The sequence below is a fragment of the Aethalodelphis obliquidens genome, unplaced genomic scaffold (assembly GCF_003676395.1).
Source record: "Aethalodelphis obliquidens isolate GAN/ISIS:26980383/991018 unplaced genomic scaffold, ASM367639v1 scaffold42, whole genome shotgun sequence".
NCBI lineage: Eukaryota > Metazoa > Chordata > Mammalia > Artiodactyla > Delphinidae > Aethalodelphis > Aethalodelphis obliquidens.
In genome coordinates, this window is record NW_020837986.1 from 9249496 (window position 1) to 9261915 (window position 12420).

General features: G+C 40.6%; 1 protein-coding gene across 4 annotated transcripts in view; it reads left to right on the forward strand.

Annotated features, from left to right (window-relative positions):
* NDRG3 (NDRG family member 3) overlaps nt 1–12420 on the forward strand; it is an 86242-nt gene that overhangs the window by 27470 nt on the left and 46352 nt on the right. For 3 of the 4 annotated variants that reach the window (XM_027078373.1, XM_027078374.1, XM_027078375.1), the window contains exon 3: nt 8969–9004. The exons of the other annotated variant lie outside the window; for it this stretch is intronic. In XM_027078373.1, the coding sequence (XP_026934174.1) occupies nt 8969–9004 (36 nt within the window). The remainder of the gene's footprint in view (nt 1–8968; nt 9005–12420) is intronic. 4 annotated transcript variants of the gene reach the window in all.

A 12420-nucleotide genomic window follows, 5' to 3' on the forward strand; every position in this document is an offset into this window, starting at 1 on the left:
CCCCCCTGCAGTGTAAGTGCAGAGTCTTAACCACTGGACTGCCAGGGAAGTCCCCAGTAGTATTGAATTTTTAATGAGTTCAGAGAATTTGGCTTCAGTTGACCACGCTCAACTGAGGACCAGCTAATGAATGTCATTCAGAAACTCTGGATCCACCAGAGGGCAGACAGCAGAAGCAAGAGGAACTACAATCCTGCAGCCTGTGGAACAAAAACCACATTCACAGAAAGGTAGACAAGATGAAAAGGCAGAGGGTTATGTACCAGATGAAGGAACAAGATAAAACCCCAGAAAAGCAACTAAATGAATGAAGATAGGCAATCTTCCAGAAAAAGAATTCAGAATAATGATAGTGAAGATGATCCAGGACCTCGGAAAAAGAATGGAGGCAAAGGTCGAGAAGATGCAAGAAATGCTGAATAAAGACCTCGAAGAATTAAAGAACAAACAAACAGAGATGAACAATACAATAACTGAAATGAAAAATACACTAGAAGGAATCAATAGCAGCATAACTGAGGCAAAAGAATGGAAAAGTGACCTGGAAGACAGAATGGTGGAATTCACTGCTGCAGAACACAATAAAGAAAAAAGAATGAAAAGAAATGAAGACAGCCTAAGAGACCTCTGGGACAACATTAAACTCAACAACATTTGCATTATAGGGGTCCCAGAAGGAGAAGAGAGAGAGAAAGGACCCAAGAAAATATTTGAAGAGATTATAGTCGAAAACTTCCCTAACATGGGAAAGGAAACAGCCACCCAAGTCCAGGAAGCACAGAGAGTCCCATACAGGATAAATCCAAGGAGAAACATGTTGAGACACATAGTAATCAAACTGGCAAAAATTAAAGACAAAGAAAAATTATTGAAAGCAGCAAGGGAAAAACGACAAATAACATACAAGGGAACTCCCATAAGGTTAACAGCTGATTCTCAGCAGAAACTCTACAAGCCAGAAGGGAGTGGCATGATATACTTCAAGTGATGAAAGGGAAGAACCTACAACCAAGATTACTCTACCCGGCAAAGATCTCATTCAGATTCGATGGAGAAATCCAAAGCTTTACAGACAAGCAAAAGCTAAGAGAATTCAGCACCACCAAACCAGCTCTACAACAAATGCTAAAGGAACTTCCCTAAGTGGGAAACACAAGAGAAGAAAAGGACCTGCAAAAACAAACCCAGAACAATTAAGAAAATGGTCATAGGAACATACATATCGATAATTACCTTAAATGTGAATGGATTAAATGCTCCAACCAAAAGACACAGGCTTGCTGAATGGATATAAACACAAGACCCATATATATACTGTCTACAAGAGACCCACTTCAGACCTAGGGACACATGCAGACTGAAAGTGAGGGGATGGAAAAAGATATTCCATGCAAATGGAAATCAAAAGAAAGCTGGAGTAGCAATACTCATATGAGATAAAATGACTTTAAAATAAAGAATGTTACAAGAGACAAGGAAGGACACTACATAATGATCAAGGGATCAATCCAAGAAGAAGCTATAACAATTATAAATACATATGCACTCAACATAGGAGCACCTCAATACATAAGGCAACTGCTAACAGGTATAAAAAAGGAAATAGACAGAAACACAGTAATAGTGGGGGACTTCAACACTTCACTTACACCAATGGACAGATCATCCAAACAGAAGATTAATAAGGAAACATAAGCTTTAAATGACACAATAGACCAGGTAGATTTAATTGATATTTTTGGGACATTCCACCCAAAAACAGCAGATTACACTTTCTTCTCAAGTGCACAGGGAACATTCTCCAGGATAGATCACATCTTGGATCACAAATCAAGCCTCAGTAAACTTAAGAAAATTGAAATCATATCAAGCATCTTTTCTGACCACAGCGCTATGAGATTAGAAATCAATTACAGGGAAAAAAAATGTAAAAAACACAAATACATGGAGGCTAAACAATACATTACCAAATAACCAAGGGATCACTGAAGAAATCAAAGAGGAAATAAAAAAATACCTAGAGGGACTTCCCTGGTGGCGTAGTGGTTAGGAATCTGCCTGCCAGTGAGGGGGACACGGGTTCGATCCCTGATCCGGGAAGATCCCACATACCGCAGAGCAACTGGGCCCGTGCGCCACAACCACTGAGCCCGTGCACCACAACCACTGAGCCCGTGTGCCACAACTACTGAAGCCCGTGTGCCCTAGAGCCCACACACCGCAGCTACTGAGCCCATACGCCACAACTACTGAAGGCTGCATGCGTAGAGCCCATGCTCCACAACAAGAGAGGCCACCGCAATGAGAAGCCTGCGCACCGCAACGAACAGTAGCCCCTGCTCGCTGCAACTAGAGAAAGCCTGCGTACAGCAATGAAGACCCAATGCAGCCAAAAATAAATAAATAAATAAATTTATTAAAAAAAAAAAATGCCTAGAGAAAAATGACAATGAAAACACGAAAACCTATGGGATGCAGCAAAAGCAGTTCTAAGAGGGAAGTTTATAGCTGTACAAGCCTACCTCAAGAAACAAGAAGAATCTCAAATAAACAATCTAATGTTACACCTAAAGGAACTAGAGAACGAAGAACAAACAAAACCCAAAGTTAGCAGAAGGAAAGAAATCATAAAGATCAGAGCAGAGATAAATGAAATAGAAACAAAGAAAACAATAGCAAAGAACAATAAAACTAAAAGCTGGTTCTTTGAGAAGATAAACAAAATTGATAAACCATTAGCCAGACTCATCAAGAAGAAGAGGGAGAGGACTCAAATCAATAAAATTAGAAATGAAAACGGAGAAGTTAGAACAGACACCACAGAAATACAAAGCATCCTAAGAGACTACTACAAGCAACTCTATGCCAATAAAATGGACAGCCTGGAAGAAATGGACAAATTCTTAGAAAGGTATAACCTTCCAAGACTGAACCAGGAAGTAATAGAAAATGTGAACAGACCAAATCACAAGTAATAAAATTGAAACTGTGATGAAAAATCTTCCAACAAACAAAAGTCCAGGACCAGATGGCTTCACAGGTGAATTCTGTCAAACATTTAGAGAAGAGCTAACACTCATCCTTCTCAAACTCTTCCAAAAACTTGCAGAGGAAGGAAAACTCCCAAACTCATTCTATGAGGCCACCATCCCACTGATACCAAAACCAGACAAAGATACTACAAAAAAAGAAAATTACATACCAATATCACTGATGAATATAGATGCAAAAATCCTCAACAAAATAGTAGCAACCAGAATCCAACAACACATTAAAAGGATCATACACCATGGTCAAGTGGGATTTATCCCAGGGATGCAAGGATTCTTCAATATATGTAAATCAATGTGATCAACCATATTAACAAACTGAAGAATAAAAACCATATGATCATCTCAATAGATGCAGAAAAAGCTTTTGACAAAATTCAACACCGATTTATGATAAGAACTCTCTAGAAAGTGGACATAGAGGGAACCTACCTCAACATAATAAAGGCCATATACGACAAACCCACAGCAAACATCATTCTCAATGGTGAGAAACTGAAAGCATTTCCTCTAAGATCAGGAATGAGACAAAGATGTCCACTCTCACCACTGGTATTCAACATAGTTTTGGAAGTCCTAGCCACAGCAATCAGAGAAGAAAAAGAAATAAAAGGAATACAAATTGGAAAAGAAGAAGTAAAACTGTCACTGTTTGCAGATGACATGATACTATACATAGAGAATCCTAAAGATGCCACCAGAAAACTACTAGGGCTCATCAATGAATTTGGTAAAGTTGCAGGATACAAAATTAATGCACAGAAATCTCTTGCATTCCATTACACTAATGATGCAAAATCTGAAGGAGAAATTAAGGAAACACTCTCATTTACCATTGCAATAAAAAGAATAAAATACCTAGGAATAAACCTACCTAGGGATGCAAAAGACTTGTATGCAGAAAACTATAAGACACTGATGAAAGAAATTAACAGATGGAGAGATATACCATGTTCTTGGATTAGAAGAATTAACATTGTGAAAATGACTATACTACCCAAAGCGGTCTACAGATTCAGTGCAATCCCTATCTAATTACCACTGGCATTTTGTACAGAACTAGAACAAAAAATGTTAAAATTCTTATGGAGACACTAAAGACCCTGAATAGCCAAAGCAGTCTTGAGGGAAGAAAACGGAGCTGGAGGAATCAGACTCCCTGACTTCAGACTATACTACAAAGCTACAGTCATCAAGACAATATGCTGCTGGCACAAAAACAGAAACATAGATCAATGTAACAAGATAGAAAGCCCAGAGATAAACCCACACACCTATGGTCAACTAATCTATGACAAAGGAGGCAAGGATATACAATGGAGAAAAGACAGTCTCTTCAATAAGTGGTGCTGGGAAAACTGGACAGCTACATGTAAAAGAATGAAATTAGAACACTCCCTAACACCATAGACAAAAATAAACTCAAAATGGATTAGAGACCTAAATGTAAGACCGGGCACTATAAAACTCTTAGAGGAAAACACAGGAAGAACACTCTTTGACATAAATCACAGCAAGATCTTTTTTGATCCGCCTCCTAGAGTAATGGAAAGAAAAACAAAAATAAACAAATGGGACCTAATGAAACGTAAAAGCTTTTGCACAGCAAAGGAAACCATAAACAAGACGTAAAGACAACCCTCAGAATGGGAGAAAATATTTGCAAACAAAGCAACGGACAAAGCGTTAATCTCCAAAATACATAAACAGCTCATGCAGCTCAATATTAAAAAAACAAACAACCCAATCCAAAACTGGGCAGAAGACCTAAATAGACATTTCTCTAAAGAAGACATACAGATGGCCAAGAAGCACATGAAAAGCTGCTCAACATCACTAATTATTAGAGAAATGCAAATCAAAACTACAATGAGGTATCACCCCACACCAGTCAGCATGGGCATCATCAGAAAATCTACAAACAAATGCTGGAGAGAAGGAGAGAGAAAAGGGAACCCTCTTGCACTCTTGGTGGGAATGTAAATTGATACAGCCACTATGGAGAACAGTATGGAGGTTCCTTAAAGAACTAAAAATAGAATTACCATATGACCCAGCAATCCCACTACTGGGCGTATATCCAGCGAAAACCATAATTCAAAAAGACGCATGTACCTCAATGTTCATTGCAGCACTATTTACAATATCCAGATCATGGAAGCAACCTAAGTGTCCATCGACAGATGAATGGATAAAGAAGATGTGGTCCATATATACAATTGAATATTACTCAGCCATTAAAAGGAACGAAAGTGGGTCATTTGTAGCGACGTGGATGGATCTGGAGACTGTCATATAGAGTGAAGTAAGTCAGAAAGAGAAAAACAAATATCATATATTAACACATATATGTGGAACCTAGAAAATGGTACAGATGAACCGGTTTGCAGAGCAGAAATTGAGACACAGAAGTAGAGAAAAAACGTATGGACACCGAGAGGGGAAAGCGGCAGGGGTAGGGGGGGTGGTGTGATGAATGGGCGATTGGGATTGACATGTATACACTGATGGGTATAAAATGGATAACTAATAAGAACCTGCTGTATAAAAAAATTAATTAATTTAAAAAAATAGAAGAAAAAGAAACTCTGGATGCCAAACACTGTCAGACTGACCCAGTCATATCCTTTCTCCAGGATGATCAATCACTCATGAAGCCTGAAGCCATTCTCCAAGAGGATCTGGCATCCCTTTGAGGAAAAAAAAAAAAAAGCCAAGAAAACAAGTGTTATATAGTCTTCCTCTGATTATTAGTACCTTTTCTTTGGGAGTCAAGCTGTGTACAGCTCTGTACATTGCATAAGGAACGTGGAATTTTTTTTATTTATTATTTTATTTATTTATTTTGGCTGTGTTGGGTCTTTGTTGCTGCGAGCGGGCTTTTTCTAGTTGTGGCGAGTGGGCTTTTCATTGCGGTGGCTTCTCTTGTTGCGGAGCACGGGCCCTAGGCGCGGGCTTCAGTACTTGTGGCTCGCAGGTTCTAGAGCACAGGCTCAGTAGTTGTAGCACACGGGCTTAGTTGCTCTGCGGCATGTGGGATCTTCCTGGACCAGGGCTCGAACCCGTGTCCCCTGCGTTGGCAGGCAGATTCTTAACTACTGCATCACCAGGGAAGCCCGTGGAATTGTTTTTTTGCTAGGTTCTCAACAAAGAAAAGATCACTTTGGTTTTTGGAGAGAATTGCATCTTTCTGCTTTTGGCATTTCCCTTTGCGCTCTTCTCAGGCTTCAGGGCCTCACAAAATGCTTCATGACTGTGATCACATGATAGTGAGTTAGGGAATTCATGCATACAGGGACAGCTGCTTCTCAAATTGCTCATCAGAATTTCTGTTTCTGTGTTCCAGGACCAAGATTTTAGTTCACACTAGAGCGATTTTCCCTAATCTTTCTAAATAATCTGTAAAGGAACCTCTGGGAGCCCAGTAGGATTGAAGCTCTAATATGGTCTGTTTTGACATCATTATAAATTATTCCTCAAAAGATTAGATGAATCTTTAAGTTGTATATTACAAAATACTAAGTTACAGACTTTTTTTTTTTTTTTTTTGGCCACGCCATACGGCATGCGGAATCTTAGTTCCCTGACCAGGGATTGAACCTGTGCCCTCTGCATTGGGAGTGTGGAGTCTTAACCACTGGACTGTCAGGGAAGTCCCGGCAAACATATTTTTTGTGCTATACCAAATCCTTTTTTTCTAAGTTTTTAATTACAAAAGGTAAATTATATGCTCATTGTAGAAAAGTATAAAAAAATTGTAATCACCCATAATCTATTTATAAACAGCTGCTATTGTTAGTGTTTTGGTATTTTTCTTCTAGTCTTTTTTAGTGCATATTTTAATGTAGATGAGGTCAAACTTTGAAGACCATTCTGTAGCCTACTTCCTTATCATTTAATAACCGTATCATGTCTTAAACTGGAATGCAGTGGAATTTTTTGTTGTTTTCGACCCAAAGTCTTAACAGAAATATTTCAGCATTTAATTTCGTTATATTGGCTTATTCATTTTATAAATATATATTAACTTATACCCGGCCCTGTGCTGTATGTGGTGAAAGATGCAAGCTGAATCAGGGATCAGGGGCTCACTGGCTGGTCATTTATGTCCTACTACAACGATCTACCCTAGTCCCTGAGAGGGCCCTTCCTTCTGCTTCTCATCGTCTAACTAGATGTTAAACACAATGACTTCTCTGAAGGAGTTCTCAGGAATTGTATGGGGCTAGTGGGGAGCTAGGGAACTCTGTGATCCTTTTTTACCAAGGGTGGCATTCCTTGGAAATGTGCTACCCAGTCCCATCTACGTGGCATCTTAGTTGTCTTTCCAGGCTGTGACTGCATCAGACTTGACTTTGTGAACTTGGCTTCATGCCGGGACTAATACCTCAGACCGGCTGCCTCCACCACTCGCTGTCCTCTGTGTCATCTGCAGTCTCTCTGTGATGGGTAATCTATTGTGACTTTACTGACACCTTTACAGAAATAAGGTGGTAGGATACAGAACCGTTTCTAAGAGGATCTTCTCGAAGGGGAATGGGATTGCTTAGTACTCCCTTGGCATCAGATTTCTTGATCTTCTCCAGAGGGGCAGCTTTGGGGAAGGTGCTGATAATTATTATAGCTCCACACCTTCTGGAAGCTGTTGTAGGCAGATATAACACAGTTTCTAACTAACGAGAGGGGTTTTTTTTCTGGGCAGGAGCTTTTACTTTATGAAAAATCAAGTCAGAAGGTTTTCTTTTCCTCCCAAACACATCGCTCATTACCCTTTTTATACTCTTATGTCATACTCTTGCAACTCTGGCATCTGAAATGCTACAAAAATGCCTCTGAGTCATTGCCATCGATTTTTTTTTTTTTTTGGCAATCAAACATTACTATGATACAGTCTCTTTTTAGAAGCTTCGTGAATTCTCCTTGCATCTTTTGACTGTGTTTTACTTTTTAAACGATTCAATGATTTGTCCTTTTTCCTATTAGCAGTTTCCTGGGATATACCAGTGTATTAGGAACCCTGTTTTATCATTCTTTCCCTCCTTCAATGACACCGCCTTTCTTCCTTGTTAAATTTCAGATCTTCCATTTCTGATCCACCTATATCTTTGTTCTCTTCTTTTTTTTTTTTTTTATTAAAGACACTTTTTCAATTTATTTTGGCTGTGTTGGGTTTTCATTGCTGGGCGCGGGCTTTCTCTAGTTGAGGAGGGCCGGGGCTACTCTTCGTTGCGGTGCGCAGGCTTCTAATTGCGGTGGCTTCTCTTGTTGTGGAACACGGGCTCTAGGCACGCGGGCTTCAGTAGTTGTGGCTCGCAGGCTCTAGAGCGCAGGCTCAGTACTTGTGGCGCACAGGCTTAGTTGCTCCACGGCATGTGGGATCTTCCTGGACCAACGCTCGAACCCGTGTCCCCTGCATTGGCAGGCAGATTCTCAACCACTGCGCCACCAGGGAAGTCCCTGTTCTCTCCTTAATCCTTTCTTTGCTTCCTTGTCCCGGGCACTCTGGCTCCTGCCTTCCTTTGCATGTCTCAGCGTTGGCCTCTAGCTCCTTTCCTCCCAGGTACCTCCCGTGTGGGTTGTGAATGTGCTCTCAGACTCTGATCCATGTTTTGCTCTCTCTCACTGCTCTCCTTAGGTAGGGAGACAAGAAGTTACAGGCTTTACTGGGAAACCAGGCTCCTTTCCTTCATCTTCACAGGAAGGCTGCCAAAGTGTAGCCCCACCTCTAAAGGCTCACCTTTTACTAACACATGTTAGGAACCCACCGGCCTCCTCTGAAGCCCATTGATGAGAACCATTTTAATTTTATGGCAACCAAGAGGCTGCACATGCACTGCTTTCACTGTGAACTGAATTTGCTGCACATTTGGGGAAGCCACATGGGGAAACTGACTGTGTTTTCTGCCTTCTGTTGACAGAATGGTACACGAAACTTCCAGGACTTTGACTGTCAGGTAAGGACTGTACAAACACCAAGGAGGGCTGTGTACAGGATCTCTACAGTGCTTCCCTCCCTGTGCTGGTGGTGTTATGTAGAGGTGGATCTCTCTTCGTAGCTAATCATGACGGCTTCATGTTCTTTTGGTCATTGGATCAAGTTTATTTAAAGTGATTTGCTATTGTGTTCAACAGTTGCCTGCCAGGTACCTGTTCTGTGGTTGTAGGTTATTGGGTGGGGTTTTCTCTTTGTAATTAAGATCTCCTTTCCTCAAATGTTATTGGAAACCCTAGTTACAGGTATCAAATGGTTGTCACCTCACTGCAGAGAAGGCAGGGGAGGGGTATTTTGAGGGGAGACTTAACCAACAACAAAATCTTTTCCTAAAAGAAAAAGACACATTAAGTGTTATTAATATAAAATGCAGATATCTCTTGGCTTTATCTTTGGAAACGCAAAATTCAACCTGGCTCATTAGTATTTTCCTAAATGATGTTGTTCGTCTTAGTCTGCTTTTGCCTATAGCTCTATTGCCAATTTGAAAATCAATAAACTGAACCAGCAACCCTCCCTCCATCTTCCTACTTTATCTGTTGCCTGGCCCTGAAAGAAATGGGAGGAAGGAGTATGGAAATGGGAACCTTATAAGCCCGTGCAGCCTGACTCTCCTACTTTTGGGGTAGATGTCATAAGAGTGGCTATCAGAGGCAACATGAAGTAGACTCAGAGGGTACTAGGCAGGAAAGGAAGGTGCAGGGAAGCCAATTTCCTCGTGGCCAGGATTCACCCAACTTGTATACCCACAGGCGGATAGTTATTTTCAGATATATTAAGTTATGTTAAGTACAGTGGAATCTCTCCATATAGCATTAGAATCAAAAGGAAGAACTAATATCTGTCTCATAGGCAAACCAGTTATATCATAATAATTTATTGGGTACCTACTGTAGATACTAAACATACATCAACTCTAGTGCTTGGAACAATATCATTAGGTGGTTTTTATTAGAGATGAGGAAATTGAGAATCACATTTCATAACTTGCCATTGGGTGGAATTGGAGTTGAAAAACCCCCTTTGTCCTGAATCCATTGTCCATTCTTTCTCAGTTGGGAATGTCCAGAGCTGAGATGTGGCAAGGAGTTGAGTTGTGTGTAAAGCTGAGGCTCCTTGGCAGGACAAGTGAGACTGAGACTCACTTTAGAAGGGGCAGGCTCCTTGTTACAGACTTTTTAACCCCAGTGCCAAACACCTCTTGGTGTGACTATTTGGTATACTTACATATACAACATAATCAGCCAAGTGCTGTTAGGGAATCATTTGCTATAGACCCTTACTCAAAAACAGGAAGTCAGGCTTCCCTGGTGGCGTAGTGGTTGAGAGTCCGCCTGCCGATGCAGGGGACACGGGTTCGTGCCCCGGTCCGGGAAGATCCCACATGCCGCGGAGCGGCTGGGCCCGTGAGCCATGGCCGCTGAGCCTGCGCGTCCGGAGCCTGTGCTCCGCAACGGGAGAGGCCACAACAGTGAGAGGCCCGCCAGTTTAACTTGATTGCTGTTAATATTTGATATAATTTACCTAGAAGGAGATCATTTGAGAGAGGATGACAGTAAAATTCAAGGTGAGGAATTCCAGAAGTAGTATATATATTCCTACCTAAAAGTGTGGAAGCATTTATTTTCATCAAATTGAGCACCCCCCCCTTCAAAAAAATGGAATATTAAAAAATTATGTGCTTATTGCAAAATAGATAAGAAAATACCAAAAAGCAAAAAAATATAAATCACCTGTTATTTCACCAGTGTTAATATTTTGGTATATATACTTCAGGATTTTTTTTCACACATAAACATACTTAGATATAAATGAAATTGAGTTCTAGAGATATAATTATCAATCACTTTTTAATATAAAGGCTTGAAAATAGTCTGGCAAAAATTCTTGATGTTTTGAGTGAAGCTCTAATATATTAACATGTTCTGGCCTCATCAAATATAACTTCTAGTTCAGTTCTGATACAAATAGAATGATAGCAAATGTTTGTCACTGTTTGTCACATGTCTGTTACTGGTTATGAATGTGTAGGTTCTCTGTGTTCTAAAGAAGAAAATATCATAGGCCCTTCTTTTTTCTCTCAACACTCATGAATGCTCTTCATTCTCATCTGTCTCTTTGTTAAAGGTTTATGTGGTGTTCTGGAGACTAGGGGCATCTGGGTCAGGAGTCTAGTGACAGGTGATAGAAGGCCTAGGAAGTAGGAACTGTGCCATGAGACATCTAGAGTGGCCCAGTTGACCTGAAGGCTTCCCGGAGACCACTGGACATTCTTAGGAGACAAAGCAGAACAAATTTAAAGCCACCCACTGGCATTGTCACTTAATGGAAAGGCATTCATCCTTGACATTGGTGGTGTTCATTAGCATAAATGTGGCACGGGGCTAACTGAGGCCAGTTAATCTGGGCTTCCTTCTGGTCTCTGTCTTGCCTCAGAGAAATCTTTAAGGAATCTTTGATGATATTCCAGGAAGTTATCTTAACATCACAACCATGAGAGATCGTAACTTCAGTCTGAACTGCCTTTTCCCCCTCTGTTTCCTTTACTAATCACCTACATGCTTTTTTTTTTCCCCCCAATAATTGAAAATATACTTAAAATTGTACCATTTCTCTTGGTTCTTTGATTGTCGTAGTGACTTCATTGCTATATAGCTCCCCTGAGGCCAAAAGCAGTTATATTGGGATATAAGAGTAATGAGGGGAGGCGTGCTTAGAGGTGACGTGCTTAGAATTGCTGTAAAAGGAGAAAACCTATTGCCAGTTGAAGCAGTGAATCGGCAGGCTTATTGTCCGTTTATCTACTTCAATGCTGCTTAATTTTCTTCTCCTTATGAGATTGTTTAAAAATTTGGAATTAGAGCTGAGACAAATGCTATATAGCTTCTTTGTGTTCGTGATATATTGCTTTAAAAAATAATTATACCTGGGGATTAAGAGGTACAAACTACCATATGTAGATAAATGTTACAAGGATATATTGCACAGCATAGGAAATATAGCCAATATTTTATAAAAACGTTATTTACTTTTTTTTTGTGGTACGCGGGCCTCTCACGGTTGTGGCCTCTCCCGTTGCGGAGCACAGGCTCCGGACGCGCAGGCTCAGCGGCCACGGCTCACGGGCCCAGCCGCTCCGCGGCATGTGGGATCTTCCTGGACCGGGGCACGAACCCGTGTCCCCTGCATCGGCAGGCGGACTCTCAACCACTGCGCCACCAGGGAAGCCCTATACAAACTTTAAATGAAGTATAATCCGTAAAACTTTTGGATCACTGTGTTGTACACCTGAAACTAATATAATACTGTAAATCAACGGTACCTCAACTTTAAAAAAAAAAGATGGATTAATAAGATGGTTAGAGGGATGGATAGACG